Genomic DNA, 24,767 nt, shown 5'->3' on the forward strand with positions numbered 1-24,767 from the left:
TTTACTCCTACGAAAGGATCGACTATCCTTGTCAGGAGAGGGGCTTGTGCCCTTATTCGGGCGTCTAGACGAATGCGGGATCCTACTAGAAGAAGCTCTTCTGGTCGGAGTAGTAGATCGTTCTCGAAAGGGAGAGGCGTATCGTAACGGCCTTGTTGGGGAGTAGCGCCTTCCAGGAGAGAGACGCCTACCAGAGTCCGAACGCCGACTTGACGACCGTCTCTTAAGAGAGCTCTTTACTGGAAGAGAGACGTCCTTCCTGCGAGAAGGCTCCTTAGACAGCGAGCCTACTAACGAGGATAGCTGCTCCTGCAGTCCTACCAAGAACTTCTTTGTAGAAGCACGAATTCCTTCCGGAGAAGAAACAGGAGACTTCATCGCTCTCTTCTTCTGAGCAGGAGAATACTCCGGAAAAGGCTCTGGACTGGAGTCTAATGCGTCTCCTGCAGGCGCCTTCCAGGCTCTCTTCAGAGGGCGCGACTTAGACGCGGAGCTCCATCCGCGTCTTGGAGAAGTAGAATCCGAGTCGGACAAACACTTCCTAAGGACGCTTTGTCTATAGCTGTCCAAGGCAGCCTGGGACGAGCCTACAGGGCCTGCCGAAGGGACGCCTGACCGTTGGGAATACTCTACATCCCCCTTGCGGCTTTCGACATTCCTCCTCCCTTGGTCATGGGAGTCTGAAAGAGGTCTAGGCCTAGGAGCAATGCGGAGTCGGTCAGACGCCCCCTCCACTACACTGGGGACACTGTACACTTCACTGCACACTTCACTCTTACCTTCCATTTCTCGTAATTGCCTTTGCAATTTACGGATCGACGCTTCCATTGCAGCTTTCTCCGATCGAGACGAATCTACGATTTCGCTGCGGGGGGAAGGAGCTGAACTTGCGTTAGCAGTAGGAGAAATTACATTAGAAATAGAAAGATTGTCCTGATCCAAAGAGCAGGACCTACTTGAACTTTTAGCAGCTTTCCTAATTCTATCTTTCTCCAACTTATTTACATACGCAGTCAAACTCTTCCATTGAACTTCAGTCAAACTCAAACATTCGTCACATGTGTTACTAACTGAGCATTCATTCCCCCTACATTTAACACAAATAGTGTGAGGGTCCACCGCCGCTTTCGGCAGTCTCACCTTACATCCTTCTTTCACACAAACCCTAAAACGAGTTTCAGGCACAACATCAGCCATAATGAAGAATTCTAAGCAAATCCAAATAACGGTCCAAATCAGCGTATACCAAAGCCAAAGAAAGAATACTTCACCAAACAATCCTTAGCAAAGCAAGCAGAATTCCGTGCAGGAGGAACTAACAACGATGTTGTCAGCACCGGCGACAGAAAAAATCTGGTCTGAAAACGGGAATGGTTCCTATTCCCGCCACCCAGCGGCGGGAGAGGGTGATCACCTGACCTACCTGTAGCGTGTGCCGCGAGTTTTGAATTCTGTCGGGACGTCAGAGACATAAGCTAAGTATATATCTGCCGGGGAAGTTGCATGTACAAAAATGGTAAACACTTCTTACCCAAAGCACATCTGATATATAATAAAGCCTTAAGACACACTGTTCAATAAAATTACTTTGGCATGTCAAAGAAACTAGACTGAACAAAGCAATGTAAGTCTTACCTAAGAGAATAAAATGTTTTAATCTAGCAAAATACTAGCCTGGATACAAGTGAAATACAATAAAGCATATATAATGGTAAGTATATCTTCTAAATACATCTTACAATAATATAAAGCATTACAAAATATTTTTTCATAAAAAAAAATTCTTCCATAACTTACTCTCCTTCAGGATCAATTACCAGGTTTGGCGGAAGAGGTGGTGGAGTTACATTGCTTTCCTGATGTTCAATATGAGGAAAGACAATGATTCAATTAGAATAGGCTTCTCAATCATCTAAATATATAAAACTATGCAATAAAATATTCTTTTCATAGAATTATATGGAAGTTTACATCAATACTATTCTGTGCTGTACTTACCAATGAAGTTGCAGCATGAGATTCTACACTGTGAGATGCTTCGGTGTGGGATTCAGTCCGACTAGCAACAGCATAGATGAGAGCAATCACAAGAGCAAAACCCAGCATCCAAAGAACCACTCGCTGCAACCGGTGCAGCTGTTTCCAACGCTGAGGAAGGAACAAGGAACAACCAGCATTAATACATATCTGAATCACTCATGAAAAATTTGTTCTATACAACAACCCAGATAAGCTTTTGTCACTCAAAAGTTTTTTTCATATAAAATCATTCATTATAAAATATCTTATTTCCCAGGACACTGAAAATGTGTCACACCTACTTGCATTGATCAAGATTAAGATGCCTTAACCAAGCACACTCAGTCCTGGATATGACACAACACCCACTTTGCTCTCACTTTTTGGGTGAAAATACTAAGCCAGAAGGCGGAAAGGAAAGGTACTCATTCTTTGATTGGTGAGTTCAAAGCTTTAAAAAAGAATAGGTATGCTGAAAGATGAGGTTCATGAGGAGGTCTCTGCAATAGATAGTCCAAAATTGACAATAAAAAACTTGAGGTGTCCTGCTCAGCATACAAACCCACCCCATGATGGAAGACTCAAGTGTTGCTCTGTACTCTTTAATAGACACAATGAAAATTTCTCTTGTTAAGGAAGAGAGAAAAAAATATGATATTGTTAAGATACAATAAAGTTTGTTCATACTTACCTGGCAGATATATATATAGCTGTATTCTCTGAAGTCCGACAGAATTTCTAAAACTTACGACACACGTAGTGGGAGTTAGGGTGGTTAGTACCCATTCCCGCCGCTGGGAGGCGGGTATCAGGAACCATTCCCATTTTCTATCAGATTTCTATCTCCACTGTCTCCTGAGGGGAGGTGGGTGGGTACTAAAATTATATATATCTGCCAGGTAAGTATGAACAAACTTTATTGTATCTTAACAATATCATTTTGTTCATGAAACTTACCTGTCAGATATATATATAGCTGAATCCCACCTTTGGCGGTGGGAGAGACAGAAAAAAGGATTTTAGAAAACATATAAATGTATATGATTGACATCTTGGTTCCTTACCTGTTAGCATAGCTGACTTCGTGATTACTGTCACCCAAGCCTGCTTCTGCTTCACTAGAGTTACCAACAAGGTAGTGACCTATGTAGTTGGTGCGCTCTAGATGATCTGTCAACGGGGACGGGACCACAATGTGACTAGACCATGACCATACTTCTGAGGGCAACGAGGCAAAAACCACCACCTAAGTTAGCCTAACAACAAACTCCCATATACCAAAGGCTAAAGGAAGGGACGACTGTACTCGGCAGCCGACCCTACAACCATAAACATACAAATATTAAAAACTCACCTACCCTTTTCTATGGGAAAGGATGAGTGCTACCTCCTGCCCCCTAAACTAGTGTCTGCGGCGACGTATGGTCCGAGAGAGTAACAGCTTTCATAGGTCGTTTCTCACCCTCCCGTAGGTAGTGAGAGGCGAACACTGAGTTACTCCTCCAAAAGTAGCACTTAAAATGTCTTTAAGAGCCATGTTTTTCTGAAAGGCTATTGAGGTCGAAATAGCCCTTACTTCGTGCGCGTTAACTTTTAGTATCTTCAAGTCGCTGTCTTTGCAAGAAGCGTGCGCCTCTTTAATGGTGTTTCTTAAAAAGAATGCCAGTGCATTCTTGGACATGGGCATGTTTGGTCTCTTGACCGAACACCATAAGTTCTCTGCAGAACCTCGGCAATCCTTCGTTCTACGAATATACTCTCTAAGAGCCCTAACAGGACACAGGACTCTTTCTGGCTCTTGACCAATGATCTCAGCCATACCCTTGATCTCGAATGTTCTAGGCCACGGATTGGAAGGGTTTTCGTTTTTGTTTTTTGGCCAGAAACGACATATTCAAAGAGCAGACTGCATTATGCCCTTTGAAACCGACGTGTTTGCTGATAGCCTGTATTTCGCTAACTCTCTTCGCCGTCGCCAGAGCAGTTAGGAATACAGTTTTCTTCGTCAAATCTCGTAGAGACGAAGATGAAAGAGGTTCAAAACGATTTGACATCAAATATTTTAGGACCACATCCAGGTTCCACGAAGGTAGCTTCGGTAGTGGTACCTTGGTCGTCTCGAAAGATCTCAATAGATCATGGAGATCCCTATTGTTAGCGAGGTCAAGACCTCTATGGCGAAAGACTACAGATAGAACGCTTCTGTAGCCTTTAATAGTTGACACTGCCAACTTTAGATCTTGTTTCAGATAAAGCAAGAAGTCGGCGATCTGGCTCACAGAGGTAGTGGTAGAGGAAACTCCTTTTCTCTTACACCAACTTCTAAAGGCTGCCCACTTCGATTGGTAAACCGCGATTGATGATGGTCTCCATCCCGCGGTGGCGATAGCTTTAGCCACTGATTTCGAAAAACCTCTCGCTCTGGCCAACTTTTGGATAGTCTGAACGCAGTCAGACTCAGAGCGGAGAGGTTTTTTGTGGTACCTCTCGAAGTGGGGCTGTTTGAGTAGATCTCTCCTTAACGGAAGAGATCTCGGATAATCCACTAGGTAGAACATCACCTCTGTGAACCAGATCGCTGCGGGCCAAAAGGGGGCGATTAAGGTCAACCTCGTCCCCTCCGATGCTGCAAATTTTCTCATCACCTCCCCCAGATCTTGAAGGGGGGAAAAGCGTAGAGATCCAGGCCCGTCCCAATCCCATAGAAGGGCGTCTACTGCTACTGCTCCCGGATCGAGAACCGCGGGGAGCAATCAGAGGAAGTCTCGCCGTCCTTGATGTTGCGAAGATGTCCACTAAGGGGTATCCCCAAAGACCCCACAGTTCCTGGCATACTTCTTGATTGAGAGTCCACTCTGTCGGCAATAACTGTCCTTGTCGACTGAGGAGATCTGCCCGGACGTTCTCGACTCCGGCAATGAATCTTGTCAATATTGTGACTTCTCTCTCCTTCGCCCAAAGCAGGATCTCTTTTGCTAGAGAAAACAGGGAGCGAGAGTGTGTTCCTCCTTGTTTCTTCAAGTATGCAAGGGCTGTGGTGTTGTCCGAGTTGATCTGAACCACACGACGGAGACTTAGTTTCTGGAAGAACTGGAGCGCTAATTGAACCGCTGCCAGCTCTTTGAAGTTGATATGCCAGGTTACCTGTTCCCCTCTCCAGGTACCTGACACTTCCTCCCCCCCAGAGTTGCTCCCCACCCCGTGGATGACGCGTCGGAGAACAACACTAGGTCGGGGTTCTGAAGCTTGAGGGATACGCCCTCTGACAGCTTCCACGGATCGAGCCACCATCTTAGATGGTTCTTCACCTCTTCCGAGATGTTAACTTCATGTTCGAAGTTGTCCTTTTCTGTCCAGCTGTCCGACAGAAAGAACTGAAGAGGTCGGAGGTGTAGCCTCCCCAGGGAAACAAACTTCTCCAGCGAGGAAATGGTCCCAGCAGACTCATCCATTCCCTCACCGAGCATGAATCTTTCCCTAGAAAGGCTGACACTTTTTCTATGCCTTGTTGCTGACGTTCCTGGGACGGAAAAGCCCGAAAATCCTTCAGGCACCGGGTCTGCGAGGAGGCTCGTATGAGCCAGTCGTCTAGATAGAGCGAGATTCTGATGTTGGAAAGATGGAGCCACCTCGCCACGTTCTTCATTAAGATGGTGAAGATAAAAGGAGCCGTACTCAGTCCGAAACAAAGAGCCCTGAATTGAAAGACCTTCCCTTTCAATACGAACCGAAGGTACTTCATCGATTGGGGATGTATCGGGACGTGAAAGTAGGCGTCCTGGAGGTCGAGTGATACCATCCAATCTCCAGGTCTTAAGGCCCCCAGAACTGACTGAGGTGTCTCCATCTGAACCTCTGCTTCTCTATAAACGAGGTTTAGACGACTTACATCCAAGACGGGCCGCCACCCTCCGATTGTTTCGGTACAAGAAACAATCTGTTTGTAAAATCCTGGCGTTGCCAGGTTTAAACCTGTTCCACTGCTCTTTTCTCGAGCATCTGCTCGAGCAGGTCGAAAAGAATCTTTCGCTTTGTTAGCGGATACGATGGGGACAAGTCCCTGGGAGTGGAAGTCAACGGGGGCGGCTTTATGAAAGGGATCTTGTAACCCTTCTCTATGACGTCGAGAGACCAGGTGTCTGCCTCTCTTACTCTCCAGGCTTCTGCAAACAACTGCAGCCTGGCTCCTACCGGTGACTGAAGGCACGATCTCTCACTTCTTACCCCTAGACTTGGAAGGGGCTCTACCTCTAGGAAGGCTTCTTTCCTCGAGGAGACGATCTAGCGGAAGTCCCTCCACGAAAGGGCTTCTGCTTTCTAAACTGTTGCGTTCCTGACGACGTTGAAGGGCCAGCCGGACGTCTCGAAGACTGAGCCAACAGGTCTTGTGTGGCTTTCTCCTGCAGACTCACTGCCAGATCCTTCACCATAGCTTGGGGGAAGAGATGACTCGAGAAGGGAGCATACAAAAGTTCTGTCCTCTGAGCGGGAGAGACAGACTTAGCCGCGAAGTTGCAATAAAGCGACCTTTTCTTAAGAACCCCTGCTGAAAAATGAGAGGCTAACTCCTCTGAGCCATCCCTGACGGCCTTGTCCATGCATGACAATACACTGGACAGCTCCCCCAAGCTGATCGAGTCTGGCTTACGAGATTGGTTGTCTAAGGCTCCAAGACACCAGTCTAAAAAGTTGAAAACTTCTAAGGACCTAAATAGTCCCTTCAAAAGATGGTCCAGTTCGGAAGTCGTCCAAGAAACCTTAGCCGATGCTAAAAGGGCCCTCCTTGAGGCATCCCACCACGCCTGGCGAAATCACCTTGAGCCGACGTAGGAACCTTCAATCCTAATTCCTCGCCTGTCTCATACCACATCCCTGCCTTACCGCTAAGTCTAGACGGAGGCAGGGCGAAAGTAGTTCTTCCTTTTGCTTTCCTAGACTCCATCCAGGCGTTTACCTTCCGGAAAGCTCTTTTCGTAGATAACGACGTCTTCATCTTCACGAAACCTGGAGACTTACTTGTCTTCGACGACGAAAACTGAGAAGGAGGAGCAGCTGGCTGAAAAGTATCGCCAAACGAATCACGAAGTAGTCGTGCCAAAACTTGATAATCTGACGAGGCAGACGTAGCAGGTTGATCATCATCAACATCCTCCGAAGAACCGCTAAGTTCTCCTTCTTCCCTACTCGAGTGCAAGTCCGAAGGAAGAGGCAGAAGTCCTTTAGCTCCAAGTCTCCTATCTGAACGATCAAAAAGAAGACGAGGCGTAATGGATCCTTAACAGTAACAGGATCAGGAGTCCTTTAGAGGCGAACGTGCCAAAATCTCGGGAACCACATCCGAGTGACAGCGAACTTCCACATTCGCGTCCACAGAGGTCTTACTAGAACGTCTACGAGCGTCCATCTGAGCGTCCAATGTAGCGTTCTCCTATCGAGCGTTCCAAATCAAGCGTCCAACCGAGCGTCCAGCGAAGCGTCCAACGGAGCGTCCATCAAAGAGACTCTTCTACCGTCCCGCGAAGCGTCCTTCCGAACGTCCAGCGAAGAAACTTGATCCACTGCCCGACTAACATAACGTAGAGCGTCCACACTGTCATGTCGCAGAGGTGCAGAACGCAAATCGTCGTCAGCAGAAGCGTCGAAGTCGGAACGCCGAGCGTCCTCTCTACGGGAAGGGAGAGGAGCCTGCAGAGAACTCTCTCTAACTTGGCGTCTACCGTCACCTCTAGCTGAACCCTGGGAGCAAACGACGTCTAGAGGGCGAAATATCAGAAGAACGGGGACGAAAAAGGAGCCATTGGAGAAGCCTGCTTAGATCTCTTGATAGGCAGTCTATCGTCTTTCCTTCGACGCGGGACCGTCTCCTTCTGTTTCAGTAAAGCGTCCAGTTGCCGCTGCATCGCAATGATGATCTCCGTCTGAGATGTCTCCTTACGCGGAGACGAGCTGCGCTTGTGAGAAGGAGACGGGCGAGGGGACCGCCTTCTTCCTCTCAGGAACAGCCCTTGGCTCTAGAGCGACTGGGGCGCTCGAGGGCGTCATCGTCGGATGACGTCCTATACTTCTTCTGGGGCGGAAAAGCTACGCTTTCCGGAGAAGAATGCCACTCAGACATAGCATGACGTGAAGCGTCCAGCTCTTGAAGAGTCCTCTTCAGAGGTCGCGAATCCGATCGAGATTCCCACCCCTTGCGCGGGGAGGACGCGTCGGAAGACGAGAAACAATCCTTAAGGATACGTGCTCGAGCACGCTCCTTAGCAGCCTGGGAAGCGTCCACAGGAACTGCTGAAGGGACGCCAGATCGGTGGGGGTTCCCCGTAACCCTCCTTCGGCCTTCGACATGCCCTCTCCCTGAGTCCTGGGAGTCCGGCAGAGGTCCCAGCCTAGAGGCGCTATAGGGCCGATCTGACGCCCCCTCCACTTCACTAGGGGCACTATCACTGCACTTATTTTGCCTGTTTTCAAGGGCAAGCACTTTAGATTCAAGCGTCTTCAATGAATCCAGAATAAGCGAAAGGGCATTACCCTCCGCAGACACCACTTGAGGGCCCGAAGGCAACACTACAGGGTTAGGAGACACAAAATCTAAAGGAGGGTTAGAAGGGGATACATTAATACCCTGTCTGCTACCCGACTTACTCCTGGAGGAAGACCTCCTAATCCTATCACGTTCTAACTTCTTAACGTAGGATTCATACGTCTTCCATTGCAAATCATCTAAGCTTTCACACTCATTACAGCGCAAATTAAATCTACACTCTTGCCCCCTACACCCTTTACACAATGTGTGAGGATCAACCAAGGCTTTTGGAAGCCTAACCTTGCATTCCACTTTCGAGCACACCCTGGCGCTAGCAGAACTACATCCAGACATTTTTAAGGGAAAAATCTAAGCCAAAATCAAAAAACAGTCCAAATCACGTATGCCAAGCTATCGATCCAATCAAAAAACCAAAAAGTCAAGAGGATACTCAAGCAATATGAAAAGTTTTCCAAAATCCTGAGGCGGAGGTGTGTAAACAGGTGTTTACGACACCGGCGACAGAAGAAATCTGATAGAAAATGGGAATGGTTCCTGATACCCGCCTCCCAGCAGCGGGAATGGGTACTAACCACCCTAACTCCCACTACGTCTGTCGTAAGTTTTAGAAATTCTGTCGGACTTCAGAGAATACAGCTATATATATATCTGACAGGTAAGTTTCATGAACAAACTTTCAATTCAGGGAATAACTACAATGAGTGCGATATTCCTTTCATCACAACCTTAACAAATTGGCCCACTTTCCTTTATGATAGTTAGTTGATGGGGTCCAGCAACATCAAAAATTATAACTGCCACAACACCCACAGACTTTTTTAAGCCTTTGCTGGATAAATTTCCACACTGAAGCTGGGGAGGTCTCCAGCCCACCATGGAACCTGTAGAAGTGGGCTATTTGAAAAAGGCCCTCCAGAGTTAAAGGAAAAACACCCTGGGTTCTTCTTATGTTCTGTATACCACTCCTGCAGGGGACTTAGTAGAAAAATGATGATCATGCTTGTGTTTGACAATGCTTGAAATGTTACTAGGACTTGCCCAATGAAACCAAAGATGAAAAAAGCTTACATGTCCAGAATATCCTAAGTCTGCATAACTACATCTGCCTTTCAAGCCACTAGATCCACTTGGGCTGAGCAGTAAATTGAAAAGTTGCTGTCCATGGATTTGGCAAACAAATCAACAGTGGCATTTCCCATAAATTCCAAAGTGCCCTGCAAACAATGACAATCATCAAACATTCATACAGAAGGACATGGAATCTGCAGTTCAGGACATCAGGCTCCTGGGATGGACTTTTGCACTAAATATGCTGTGACATTCTACCCATATGAACATTTTAAAGCCAATCCACAACACAGAAAATTCAGGTAAATGGCAAAACGCACACACAATGCTAAAGACAAGAAAATTAGTACATATCAGCAAAATGAATAAAAATAATGAAATCACTGTAGACATGAAAACAGAACTCCTGGGAGGAGCAATAAAGTTAAGTCCACAACAGTAACACAGAGTGAGAGCAAAGTGACATGACATGACATGACTGAGCATACATAGCAGAGGTTTCTCATTCTTGATTGATATAAGATGGCGTGACTCCAATTTATTCATCAATATGACTAACGTAAGGAAATATAGAGCACAGTATCTGATTAAGGGAGTTGTGATAAAACAAAATACTTTCCTCCATAACATTTAAGTCTCTTTTGCCATAAAAACCATCATTTTATGATAGTCCATATGTTTCCACCAGGCTCTAAAGCCACTTACTGCAAATTACACTTTGACTTAGATGTTTTTGTCTGTTTTCATTAATTCAACTTTCATTTGCCATTTATATTTTTCTTTTAGTGATTGTATGCAATATTAATAAATCTCTAAACAATTTGATGATCATTAAGTGGTGTGAGTGTTAACCCTTGTTGACAACCTGATGAGCATCTTACTACTGCTGCTAGTTATAGTTACGTCTTAACTTTCCTCTATGAACAATTGTTCTGTTCACTTTATCAGTAGCAATGAAGATTTCTCTTTCTCTCTCCCACACTGTGGAGTCTGTCTCTTTCACAGATACTGTCTTAGTCAGTGTTCAATGAGCTCAGCAGCAGTGTTCCACCACCAATAAGGTAACCTTTTGACAACTGGCGGGCCACTCTTTCCTACATTTACTATGTGAAAATCTGTAAGTTTAGTGACTTTTACTGTCCCTATAATGCCAAGAATTGTTTTCCTTACTTTAGTTTTTCTTCCTTCACAAGACAGCTTTACTGTTCCCTTCAGGGTTAAGCCTTATTATATTTATATCGAACTCTCTTTTTCTTTTAAGACTAAACTATTCTGTATATCACCATCAAGCATCAAGTTCTCTGTCCCCACTGACCTTTAAATTTAAATATGAACTATGTTATATGATAGTTCTACGAAAAATCTGAAATTATTATTGCAAAAATGGTTTGAAGTTTCATATTGACATAAATAACTCAGAACAGTAGACATAAATTTACATGATATTTCCATTTACTGCCATAAAAGACAGCAGAATTCTCTGGTATCACTTTCAATATAAAATTTTCATAAAGAACTTACCAAATTTCCATTACATTTATTATACAAAATCACTAAACAGTACAAATGTTTCTTAATTTATACTAAATTATTAGATGAATGGAGACACTTATCAAATATACAGGTATCTCAATTACTGAACTGTTTTACAAAAATTAACTTGGACCATATTATTCCTGGTTCTTTAACTGGTTCTTTAACTGAGACACAGGCATAAGGAGCCTCATAAAATATATTCTAGATTCCTACACTGGCATATAATAGGTAGGTAGCATATCACATACAATTCTTATAATGACTAAAGGCAATACAGAATTAGCCTATATTAAAAAAAATGATATTGTTAAGATACAATAAAGTTTGTTCATACTTACCTGGCAGATATATATATAGCTGTATTCTCTGAAGTCCGACAGAATTTCTAAAACTTACGACACACGTAGTGGGAGTTAGGGTGGTTAGTACCATTCCCGCGCTGGAGGCGGGTATCAGGAACCATTCCCATTTTCTATCAGATTTCTATCTCCACTGTCTCCTGAGGGGAGGTGTGGGTGGGTACAAAATATATATATCTGCCAGGTAAGTATGAACAAACTTTATTGTATCTTAACAATATCATTTTGTTCATGAAACTTACCTGTCAGATATATATATAGCTGAATCCCACCTTTGGCGGTGGGAGAGACAGAAAAAGGATTTTAGAAAACATAAATGTATATGATTGACATCTTGGTTCCTTACCTGTTAGCATAGCTGACTTCGTGATTACTGTCACCCAAGCCTGCTTCTGCTTCACTAGAGTTACCAACAAGGTAGTGCGCTCTAGATGATCTGTCAACGGGGACGGGACCACAATGTGACTAGACCATGACCATACTTCTGAGGGCAACGAGGCAAAAACCACCACCTAAGTTAGCCTAACAACAAACTCCCATATACCAAAGGCTAAAGGAAGGGACGACTGTACTCGGCAGCCGACCCTACAACCATAAACATACAAATATTAAAAAACTCCACCTACCCTTTTCTATGGGAAAGGATGAGTGCTACCTCCTGCCCCCAAAATAGTGTCTGCGGCGACGTATGGTCCGAGAGAGTAACAGCTTTCATAGGTCGTTCTCACCTCCCGTAGGTAGTGCGAGGCGAACACTGAGTTACTCCTCCAAAAAGTAGCACTTAAAATGTCTTTAAGAGCCATGTTTTTCTGAAAGGCTATTGAGGTCGAAATAGCCCTTACTTCGTGCGCGTTAACTTTTAGTATCTTCAAGTCGCTGTCTTTGCAAGAAGCGTGCGCCTCTTTAATGGTGTTTCTTAAAAAAGAATGCCAGTGCATTCTTGGACATGGGCATGTTTGGTCTTTTGACCGAACACCATAAGTTCTCCGCAGAACCTCGCAATCCTTCGTTCTACGAATATCTCTCTAAGAGCCCTAACAGGACACAGGACTCTTTCTGACTCTTGACCAATGATCTCTGCCATACCCTTGATCTCGAATGTTCTAGGCCACGGATTGGAAGGGTTTCGTTTTTGGCCAGAAACGACATACTCAAAGAGCAGACTGCATTATGCCCTTTGAAACCGACGTGTTTGCTGATAGCCTGTATTTCGCTAACTCTCTTCGCCGTCGCCAGAGCAGTTAGGAATACAGTTTTCTTCGTCAAATCTCGTAGAGACGAGAGGAAAGAGGTTCAAAACGATTTGACATCAAATATTTGGAGGACCACATCAGGTTCCACGAAGGTAGCCTCGGGTAGTGGTACCTTGGTCGTCTCGAAAGATCTCAATAGATCATGGAGATCCTTGTTGTTAGCGAGGTCAAGACCTCTATGGCGAAACTACAGATAGAACGCTTCTGTAGCCTTTAATAGTTGACACTGCCAACTTTAGATCTTGTTTCAGATAAAGCAAGAAGTCGGCGATCTGGCTCACAGAGGTAGTGGTAGAGGAAACTCCTTTTCTCTTACACCAACTTCTAAAGGCTGCCACTTCGATTGGTAAACCGCGATTGATGATGGTCCTCCTCGCGGTGGCGATAGCTTTAGCCACTGATTTCGAAAAACCTCTCGCTCTGGCCAACTTTTGGATAGTCTGAACGCAGTCCACAGACTCAGAGCGGAGAGGTTTTTGTGGTACCTCTCGAAGTGGGGCTGTTTGAGTAGATCTCTCCTTAACGGAAGAGATCTCGGATAATCCACTAGTAGAACATCACCTCTGTGAACCAGATCGCTGCGGGCCAAAAGGGGGCGATTAAAGTCAACCTCGTCCCGCCCCTCCGATGCTGCAAATTTTCTCATCACCTCCCCCAGGATCTTGAAGGGGGGAAAAGCGTAGAGATCCAGGCCCGTCCAATCCCATAGAAGGGCGTCTACTGCTACTGCTCCCGGATCGAGAACCGGGGAGCAATACAGAGGAAGTCTCGCCGTCCTTGATGTTGCGAAGATGTCCACTAAGGGGCATCCCCAAAGACCCCACAGTTCCTGGCATACTTCTTGATTGAGAGTCCACTCTGTCGGCAATAACTGACCTTGTCGACTGAGGAGATCTGCCCTCCCGGACTTTCTCGACTCCGGCAATGAATCTTGTCAATATTGTGACTTCTCTCTCCTTCGCCAAAGTAGGATCTCTTTCGCTAGAGAAAAACAGGGAGCGAGAGTGTGTTCCTCCTTGGTTTCTTCAAGTATGCCAGGGCTGTGGTGTTGTCCGAGTTGACTTGAACTACACGACGGGAGACTTTGTTCTGGAAGAACTGGACGCGATAATTGAACTGCTGCCAGCTCTTTGAAGTTGATATGCCAGGTTACCTGTTCCCCTCTCCAGGTACCTGACACTTACCTCCCCCCTAGAGTTGCTCCCCACCCCACCCGTGGATGACGCGTCGGAGAACAACACTAGGTCGGGGTTCTGAAGCTTGAGGGATATGCCCTCTGACAGCTTCCACGGATCGAGCCACCATCTTAGATGGTTCTTCACCTCTTCCGAGATGTTTTTAACTTCATGTCGAAGTTGTCCTTTTCTGTCCAGCTGTACCGACAGAAAGAACTGAAGAGGTCGGAGGTGTAGCCTCCCCAGGGAAACAAACTTCTCCAGCGAGGAAATGGTCCCCACAGACTCATCCATTCCCTCACCGAGCATGAATCCTTCCCTTAGAAAGGCCGACACTTTTTCTATGCCTTGTTGCTGACGTTCCTGGGACGAAAAGCCCGAAAAGCCACTGAATCCATCTGAATCCCCAGATACACGATGGACTGTGTTGGGGTCAGATGTGACTTTTCGAAGTTTCACCAGAAGTCCCAGGGACGCAGCTAAAGACAGAGTCGTCTGCAAGTCCTTCAGGCACCGGGTGCTGCGAGGAGGCTCGTATGAGCCAGTCGTCCAGATAGAGCGAGATTCTGATGTTGGAAAGATGGAGCCACCTCGCCACGTTCTTCATTAAGATGGTGAAGATAAAATGGGGCCGTACTCAGTCCGAAACAAAGAGCAGAATTGAAAGACCTTCCCTTTCAATACGAACCGAAGGTACTCATCGATTGGGGATGTATCGGGACGTGAAAGTAGGCGTCCTGGAGGTCGAGTGATACCATCCAATCTCCAGGTCTTAAGGGCCCCCAGAAACTGACTGAGGGTGTCTCCATCTTGAACCTCTGCTTCTCTATAAAGAGGTTTAGACGACTTACATCCAAGACGGGCCGCCACCCTCCCCCGATGTTTCGGTACAGAAACAATCTGTGTAAAATCCTGGCGTTGCCAGGTCTAAACCTGTTCCACTGCTCGTTTCTCGAGCATCTGCTCGAGCAGGTCGAAAAGTATCTTTTGCGCTTGTCAGCGGATACGATGGGGACAAGTCCCTGGGATGGAAGTCAACGGGGGCGGCTTTATGAAAGGGATCTTGTAACCCTTCTCTATGACGTCGAGAGACCAGGTGTCTGCCTCTCTTACTCTCCAGGCTTCTGCAAACAACTGCAGCCTGGCTCCTACCGGTGACTGAAGGCACGATCTCTCACTTCTTACCCCTAGACTTGGAAGGGGCTCTACCTCTAGGAAGGCTTCTTCCTCGAGGAGACGATCTAGCGGAAGTCCCTCCACGAAAGGGCTTCTGCTTTCTAAACGGTTGGGTTCCTGACGATGTTGAAGGGCCAGCCGGGCGTCTCGAAGACTGAGCCAACAGGTCTTGTGTGGCTTTCTCCTGCAGACTCACTGCCAGATCCTTCACCATAGCTTGGGGGAAGAGATGACTCGAGAAGGGAGCATACAAAAGTTCTGTCCTCTGTGCGGGAGAGACAGACTTAGCCGCGAAGTTGCAATAAAGCGACCTTTTCTTAAGAACCCCTGCTGAAAAATGAGAGGCTAACTCCTCTGAGCCATCCCTGACGGCCTTGTCCATGCATGACAATACATTGGACAGCTCCCACCCCCAAGCTGATCGAGTCTGGCTTACGAGATTGGTTGTCTAAGGCTCCAAGACACCAGTCTAAAAAGTTGAATACTTCTAAGGACCTAAACAGTCCCTTCAAAAGATGGTCCAGTTCGGAAGTCGTCCAAGAAACTTTAGCCGAGGCTAAAAGGGCCCTCCTTGAGGCCATCACCACGCTGGCGAAATCACCTTGAGCAGACGAAGGAACCTTCAATCCTAATTCCTCGACCTGTTCTCATACCACATCCCTGCCTTACCGCTAAGTCTAGACGGAGGCAGGGCGAAAGTAGTTCTTCCTTTTGCTTTCCTAGACTCCATCCAGGCGTTAACCTTCCGGAAAGCTCTTCTCGTGATAACGACGTCTCATCTTCACGAAACTGAGAGAGAGAAAAGAGAAGGAGCAGGAGGACAGAGGCTGAAAAGTATCGCCAAACGAATCACGAAGTAGTCGTGCCAAAACTTGATATCTGACGAAGCAGAACGTAGCAGGTTGTTCTTCATCAACATCCTCCGAAGAAAAAAAAAAAAAAAAAAAAAAAAAAAAAAAACCGAGTGCAAGTCCGACAGAAGAGGCAGAAGTCCTTTAGCTCCAAGTCTCCTATCTGAACGATGAGAGAAGACGAGGGTAACGGATCCTTAACAGTAACCAGGATCAGGAATCACCTTTAGAGGCGAACGTGCCAAAGTCTCGGGAACAACATCCGAGTGACAGCGAACTTCCACATTCGCGTCCACAGAGGTCTTACTAGAAAACTCTACGAGCGTCCATCTGAGCGCCAACGTAGCGTCTCTCGAGCGTCCAAATCAGCGTCAGGACCGAGCGTCCAGCGAGCGTCCAACGAGTGTCCATCAAAGAGACTCTTCTACCGTCCCGCGAAGCGTCCTTACGAACGTCCAGCGAAGAAACTTGATCCACTGCCCGACTAACGTAACGTTGAGCGTCAACACTGTCATGTCGAAGAGGGGGCAGAACGCCAAAGAAGTCCGTCCGACAGTTTACAAAATCGTCGTCAGCAGAAGCGTCGAAGTCGGAACGCCGAGCGTCCTCTCTACGGGAAGAGAGAGGAGTAGCAGAGAACTCTCTCTAAACTGGCGTCTAACGTCACCTCTAGACGAACCCTGGGGAGCAAAACGACGTCTAGAGGGCGAAAATTCAGAAGACGGGGACGAAAAAGGAGCCATTGGAGAAGACTGCTTAGTTCTCTTGATAGGCAGTCTATCGTCTTTCCTTCGACGAGGTACCGTCTCCTTCTGCTTCATTAAAGCGTCCAGTTGCCGCTGCATCGCAATGATGATCTCCGTCTGGAGGATGTCTCCTTACGCGTGGAGACGAGCTGCGCTTGTGAGAAGGAGAGGGGCGAGGGACGCCTTCTTCCTTCTCCCAGGAACAGCCTTGGCTCTAGAGCGACTGGGGCGCTCGAGGGCATCATCGTCGGATGACGTCCTAGCTTCTTCTGGGCGGAAAAGCTACGCTTTCCGGAGAAGAATGCCACTCAGACAAAGCATGACGTGAAGCGTCAAGCTCTTGAAGAGTCCTCTTCAAAGGTCGCGAATCCGAACGAGATTCCCACCCCTTGCGCGGGGAGGACGCGTCGGAAGACGAGAAACAATCCTTAAGGATACGTGCTCGAGCACGCTCCTTAGCAGCCTGGAAGCGTCCACAGGAACTGCTGAAGGGACGCCAGATCGGTGGGGGTTCCCCGTAACCCAAATCCTTCGGCCTTCGACATGCCCTCGTCCCTGAAGTCCTGGGAGTCCGGCAGAGGTCCAGCCTAGAGGCGCTATAGGGCCGATCTGACGCCCCCTCCACTTCACTAGGGGCACTATCACTGCACTTATTTTGCCTGTTTTCAAAGGGCAAGCAGCACTTTAATTCAAGCGTCTTCAATGAATCCAGAATAAGCGAAAGGGCATTACCCTCCGCAGACACCACTTGAGGGCCCGAAGGCAACACTACAGGGTTAGGAGACAACAAATCTTAAAGGAGGGTTAGAAGGGGATACATTAATACCCTGTCTGCTACCCGACTTACTCCTGGAGGAAGACCTCCTAATCCTATCACGTTCTAACTTCTTAACGTAGGATTCATACGTCTTCCATTGTAAATCATCCAAGCTTTCACACTCATTACAGCGCAAATCAAATCTACACTCTTGCCCCCTACACCCTTTACACAATGTGTGAGGATCAACCAAGGCTTTAGGAAGCCTAACCTTGCCCATTCCACTTTCGACACAACCTGGCGCTAGCCGAACTACATCCAGACAATATTTAAGGGAAAATCTAAGCCAAATTAAATTCAAAAAACAGTCCAAATCCCCAGTATGCCAAGCTATCGATCCAATCAAAAAACCAAAAAGTCAAGAGGATACTCAAGCAATATGAAAATTTTCCAAAGTTTTCCAAAATCCTGAGGCGGAGGTGTGTAAACAGATGTTTTACGACACCGGCGACAGAAGAAATCTGATAGAAAATGGGATGTTGGTTCCTGATACCCGCCTCCCAGCGGCGGGAATGGGTACTAACCACCCTAACTCCCACTACGTGTGTCGTAAGTTTTAGAAATTCTGTCGGACTTCAGAGAATACAGCTATATATATATCTGACAGGTAAGTTTCATGAACAAAATTTCTGTTAAACTACCATAAGTTAAATTCTAAATAAATCAGCAAAAAGGAAAGGTTTTGGAAGTAACAATAAGGAATCAAAGACTCAAGGATAAAACAAAATTGACGTAAGACTTGCATTTAGGCATACAAGACAGCAGATGTCAGGACACATGAGCTGCAAAAAGAAAAACAGCAGAAACATCACCAGTAAGCAGAAATAGAAACATGTGTTCTTAGAGACACATGAAAAAATCAAACATTAAAGATCTAACATTGACTGGCAATATTTATCAACTTCCAATAACAATATTAATATACATGAAGCAAAAGGGAGAGGAAGAGCAGAATACTCTGCTAATTAAAAAGAGTGAACTTGTAAACTCCAGTCTTTTGATGTAACTGACCAATAGGATCCTTAAGACAACACCCATGATGGATTGCTTCATAAATTTATGAATAAAATAAGCATCACTACTAAGGGTCACCCACACTGAATTTCATAAGATAGATAGAAATATATAAACATTTCACAGATCTTTGTAATGTTTATCTTAACACAAAAGTTCTAGATAAACATTACAATGTTCAAACCTGAAGTACTTTATGACAGAGAGTCCACCAGTTTTCATCAAATCGTAATGTCTAGCTCTCTTCATCTTTTCCAGACCCTAATAATATTACAAAAATGACAAATTTTCTAAAACAATTTGTATTTTTCATAGCTACAAACCTGAGGTCTTAACAATAAGATAATTAGGGAAAAACTCTCTATCACGAGAGTATATATAATGTTCTAAAAGGTCCACAATAATACAAAGTGTAAAAAGTCCGTGTATAATTTTGAAGACTTTACAGAAAGCTTTCGAACCCTTCCCTGGGTTCATCTTCAGTCCAAATCTGGACTGAAAATGAACCCAGGGAAGGGTTCGAAAGCTTTCTGTAAAGTCTTCAAAATTATACACGGACTTTTTACACTTTGTATTATTGTGGACCCTTTAGAATAAGATAATTTCTAGCACCTAGCAGGATCTGGTTAAATCGCAGATGAAAGCAAGGAATTTTGTGAGATATGGCAACGCGTGCGTATATCGGGTGAAGAGTGATCAAGGACCATGCACCCACACCACTGTATCAGTCGTTTCTTAACCACCTGGATGAGAGTTGTGGTTGACCTCTCTCAGACTTTACCCAATTCATTGCCCATTTTGCTTGTGTGTGTGTGTGTGTGTGTGTGTGTGTATGTGTCCTGTTATTATGGCTTCTTCTCCATTTTGGCCTCGTCAATGTGTGTGTCCCAAAACTCCAGGTTTTCCATGTTCTCGTTTTTTGGCTTCGGCTGCGACCGATCCCCACGTCACTTGTAGTGGGTGTCGCTCTAACGTTTGTGCAATAACAAATCCCTGCAAAGAGTGCCGTGTGTGGCCTAGAGAGCAGTGGAAGTTATTTTATAGTAAGAGGGAGCATTGTAGGGTTTCTACTCTTCCTTCTTGGGAGGGTTTTTCATCTCCTCTTCCTGATGCTTCGTATCCTGCTGCTGTCACACCCCATACTAGTGTTGTGCCTTGGAGGGTTTGCCGACACGCTACTACCTCCTCATGCTGTCCAGGCCCTCCCCCCTCCTCCTGGCCTCGTCTTCGTGGGTAGCCAAGGTCAGCCATTTTGTATTGCTCCACCAGTGATGATTGCCACTTCTTCAAGTCAGAGGGAAGCCGTGGCATTAGCCCTGATAGTGATGTCACGGGGTCAGTCATTTTGTATCCCTCCACCACTGCGTCTGCCTCGTCACCGTTTGCTGCTGTGATGTTATCTCTGCCATCCAGTTCGCTGCATCTCTCTTTCATGTCGTCGGACCCTTATCTTGCTGATCCGTCTGAGGCTTTGTGCCAGGTTCTTAAGAGATTGGACTATTTTAGAAGATAAGTTGGCTGCCATGTCGACTGGGAGGACTGGATGCAAGCGTGTTGCATCGCCCCACCTCCTGCGAAGAGATTGTGTAAGGAGCCAGTGCTGTCTTCCTCTCCTTCTCCCTACCTCCACCCTGCATTGGTGTATCAAGCATTGGAAGGCTAAGGGCTTTGCCCCTTCTTCGTCTGCAAGTAAGGAGCAACAAGCTTGTGTTCCTGGGAGTGTTGGTGTTTCGGAGTGTTAGTGTATCTTCCCCTGTGCGATCTACAGTGGTTGCTTCATCCTCTGCATCAGGTCGCGAGCGTGTTGCAACCTCCCTCATTCCTGCACATGTTGCAGGTGCTCCCACTTCTCCTTCTCCAGGACCTATTCGTTGCCGTAAGGATCTCAAGGCACCTGTCAAGAAGTCGAAGGTTGTGAGCGTAGAGTTGGTACAGCTGGAGTGTTTGCCTGCCCCTCTCCCTGGTACTTACAGGAGTTCGACTCAGAGGGATTCTCATTCTGTCTCAAGTGTTTGGGATTCCTAACCGACTCACATTCATACGTCTGCCATGCATGTGCCCGTTTGCGGCCATGTTAGAGAGTCATCTGTTGGGAGAGTGCGTAGCAATGTCCCTGTCCCTAGTGTTGTGGTTGGTTCGTCGTGGGAGCTGGCGCTTGGATCCAGCTCAGACAGGTTAGTTGGTGTTTCGGGCTGTTTGGCTGCTGGTTCTTTCATTAATTTAAATGAGGAAGGCGCTTTAGATAAGCCTGCACACCCTTTTCATTGTCAGTCTCTGTCACCGGAGCAAGAGGAAGGAAACACACAAGAGTTTTTGTCTTCCTTTACAGAGGTTGTCGATCTCATTCATGGATTCAACAACTTGGAAGGTAGGACTGAGGCTCAGTCATCTTACACTCCTTCCTGCTTGGAAGCCTTGCTGGGAGCTACGCAGGATCCCAAGTCATCGTTTCAACTTCCCTTCCTGGGGCACGTCCAGTTGGTCTCACATAAGATTAACGTCTCTGTTTCACATCAGGATGGTTCGCTTCGCCCTAGGGACTCTGCCAAGCTGCTACCCCCACCTCTCATGAGGCATATGAAGTATTACGCTACGAACTCTGCTTTTCTTATGTCAAGTCATCTTAACCCAGACGTCATTCGTCTGAAGCCAGGATTGACTTTGGAGCAGGTGAGGTCGGTGGCTCCATCCTTGTCTCCACAGGATGCCTCAGTGTTGGTGTCTACTTACAGCAGCCTCCATGTTGCAGACAGTTTCTAGGCTGGACTTCTGGTCTACGGTCATTGCCAAGATAGCTTTTGACAGGTCCCAGAAGGGGTTGGTAAGTGCGTCCTCCTATTGCCAGTTTGTTGCAGTCTGGAGGCAAGGTGTTTTTGTATCTGGTTCACCTCAGTGTTAATTTATGAGCTAACCTTCTCCTGATTAGAAGAGATACAGCTTTATCCAGGATGGAAAGATCAGTTGACCCTGAGTCCTTGTTGGCATTTAGGAATGGAGATCTTTTGGAATCACAATTTCTGTTCCATCGGACTGAGCTGGAGGATGTGATAGATGGCACCGGGCTGACACCAAGGACAGATTAGTGCACCAGGCTGTGTTTAAGTCAGTCTCTCGTCCTCAGAGAGACCAGCTCCTCCTCCTCCTCCCCCCACCCTGCCCAGCAGCAGTCACAAAGACCATCTCATGGGAGGCCATCAAAGAGTTTGGTTTCAGCAGAGCCTCCCCATTCGTCCCAGCCTAGGTCAGAGGACCAACATCCCTTTCGCTCCCATTCCTTCAAGCCGAGAAGGGGCCCCAGAGGCAGAGGTAGAGGGGGTTATCAGTAGGGGCCAAGTGGCAGAGTTATGGGGCGGAGAAGTGGGTGGTAGATGTTCTTCGGGTGGGGTATCTACTGCCACTCAACTTCTCTCCCCCTCTCTCGGACAAGCTGCTGCTCAGGAGGGTGTATCCACCAGATTCTCTGAAGTTCTTGGCTCTCCAGGAGGAAGTGCAGAAGATGCTGGACAAGGATGCGATAGAGGAAGTGGTGCATCCATCTCTGGGGTTTTACAGTCACATCTTGGTGCCCAAGGTGTCAGGAGGTTGGAGACCTGTGATCGAATTATCCACCTTGAATCACTTCATCAGGAAGATAAGGTTCAAGATGGAGACCCCGCATTTAGTGTTGGCAGCTGTGAAGGAAGGCAACTTCATGCTGTCGATAGACTTGAAGGACACATACTTCCTGATCCCTATTCACCTGACGTCCAGGAAGTTCCTTCACTTCTCTCTCAGAGACAAGGTCTTTGAGTTCAAAGTCCTGTGCTTCGGGCTGACCACAGCCCCTCAAGTGTTCACAAGTCTTCTCTCTCATCTCATGTTGGGCCCAGGCTCAGGGGATCCGTTTGCTGAGGTACCTCAACAATTGGTTGGTCTTTGCAGGTTCCAGGGAAAAGCTGCTGCAGGACAGAAATCATCTGATTCGGTTTTGTCTGGAACTGGGCATCGTGCTCAACCAGGAAAAGTCAAACCTCGTACCCAGTCAAATGATTCTCTACTTGGGCATGGTCATCGATGCGGCGGTTGCAAGAGTTTTCCTGTCAGATCAGAGGTTGGAGAAGTTGCGAGAGGTGGCACGTGACTTCCTGTTGGAACCACATCAGTCAGCTAATCAGTGGCAGGTTATTCTGGGAGTTTTGTCTTCCCTGAAGAAGCTGGTCCCTCATGGGCATCTTCATCTTCGGTCTCTACAATGGATACTGGGGGAATTCTGGTCTCCGGCAGGGGACTCACCCGTTTAAGGTTACTCTGTCTTTGGAAGTGAGAGAAGACCTGTGTTTGGTTGGACGACTGAAATCTTTTGAAGGGTGTCCCTCTGTGTTCTCTCCCACCGGACTTCCTTCTGTTTTCAGACACCTCCCTCACATGTGGGCTCATTAGGCAGCCTCATTGCCTCAGGTGTTTGGAGTTGGAGGACAAACAGCAGCATATCAAAACATCTTAAGTTGAAGGCAGCCTTCCTGGGTCTGAAGGAGTTTCGGGAGAAAGTAGAGGGTCATCTGTCGTTCTCATGTCGGACACACCACAGTGGTCTGCCTATATGAACAAGCAGGGAGGCCTGGTTTCACGTCAACTTCACACCTTGACCGTCAAGGTTCACCAGTGGGCGGTCAGCAATTTGGTAGAGCTCTCAGCCAGGTATATCCCAGGCAAATGGGATATACCTGATCAGGTAGCAGCAGACAAGCTCTTCCAGGTTTGGGGGAGACCCATGCTGGACCTTTCTGTGACTCGGCTCAAAAGGAAACTGAATATATTCTGTTCAGTGGTTCCAGATCCTTTAGCATTAGTGGAGGACGTGTTCCAACATCCCTGGGACAACCTGGAGGTGAGTGCTTTCCCTCCGTTTTGTTTGATCCATCAAGTTCTGAAAAGGCTGATGAGTTCACAGGGTCTCAGGATGACTTTGGTAGCCCCTCTGTGGCCTCAGGCGGAATGGTTTCCAGATCTGCTGTCGCTGTTGTCAGAGTTTACGAGGGAAATTCCCCCTTGGCGGCATCTCCTGTGTCAGCTGTATGCAGCAAGGTTCCACAAGTCAGTAGAATCCCTGTCTCTTCACGGTTGGAGGCTATCAAGTATCTCCTCCGAGTGAGAGGCTTTTTTCAGAGAACAGCAGGGCATATGTCCAGCAGTCTCAGAAGGTCGACCTCTGCAGTTTACCAAGGCAAATGGGTGATCTACAGTGATTGGTGTCGTAAACGGGGTTTTTCTCCACTCGGAACCTTTTCAACCTTCCTTAGGGATGAGAAATGTTTGTCCGTGTCTGCCATTAGAGGCTACAGGGCAGCCCAGAGTTTGGTGTTACACCTTAGAGGTATCGACATCTCGTCCTGGGAACTTTCCTTGCTAATTAAGGGGTTTGAGCACTTGAGTTCTCCTAGGGAGCTCAAGCCTCAAATGTGGGAAGTTTCCTTGGTTCTGAGAAGCTTCACTAAGGGTCCATATGAGCCTTTGCGTCACTCATCTGACAGGAACTTCAACACTCAAAACGGTTTTCTTCCTGGCCTTGGCATTTTCAAAGAGAGTGGGAGAGCTCCACGGTCTGAGCTATGATGTGAAGCACACCAGGGGTTGGGGGTTGGTGTCCTTTGAATTTGTTCTGGAATTCATGGCCAAGACCCAGACTTTTTGTTAGCACAGGATGTACAAAGAAAGAGGTGTCGAAGAATACTCTCTCTTTTTGGATACAGGAAGCCATCAGACAGGCATACTTGACTCTTGATGATTCCGCCACCACGTCTGTGCAGGCTAGAGCGCATGACATTAGGGGTACTGGTCCCTCTCTGGCTTTCAAAAAGAACTTGGCTGTACAGTAAGTGCTGAGCACTGGTACTTGGTTATGCCAGTCCACATTCACCTCTTTCTATCTTAAGAATGTTGTTCACAGATCTATGGACACGTTTTCCCTGGGTCCTGTGGTGGCTGCCCATACCATAGATATAGAGGGGAGAGATTGGACAGACAAGTGACGATTGCGTGCACATAAGGCACCATTATTATGCGATGATTCTCAGAAATGGCAGCAACTGCAGAGACCAGGAGCAACAAAGCCACTTTTGGCACCCAGTGCTTGGCCATTAACTGTGTTCCACACAGAAACAGGATCACACAAGAACAGGGGATCATATTTCACAAGATAGTGACATTTTTTTCATTCACGAAAATCCTTATAA

At 46.7% G+C, this 24,767-nt stretch overlaps 1 protein-coding gene across 4 annotated transcripts in view; it reads right to left on the reverse strand.

The window, feature by feature from the left end:
* Positions 1 to 24,767, reverse strand: part of LOC135219666 (endoplasmic reticulum mannosyl-oligosaccharide 1,2-alpha-mannosidase-like) — a 222,109-nt gene that overhangs the window by 124,766 nt on the left and 72,576 nt on the right. For 3 of the 4 annotated variants that reach the window (XM_064256613.1, XM_064256614.1, XM_064256616.1), the window contains exons 2-3: positions 1,999 to 2,148; positions 1,798 to 1,856 (exon numbers count right to left, since the gene is read on the reverse strand). In XM_064256613.1, coding sequence (XP_064112683.1) covers positions 1,798 to 1,856; positions 1,999 to 2,148 — 209 coding nt within the window. Of the gene's footprint in view, positions 1 to 1,797; positions 1,857 to 1,998; positions 2,149 to 18,284; positions 18,401 to 24,767 lie in introns of those variants that run through there. The other variant, XM_064256615.1, reaches the window with a different exon arrangement.

Source organism: Macrobrachium nipponense, chromosome 1 (assembly GCF_015104395.2).
Source record: "Macrobrachium nipponense isolate FS-2020 chromosome 1, ASM1510439v2, whole genome shotgun sequence".
In the NCBI taxonomy this organism is placed as follows: Eukaryota; Metazoa; Arthropoda; class Malacostraca; order Decapoda; family Palaemonidae; genus Macrobrachium; species Macrobrachium nipponense.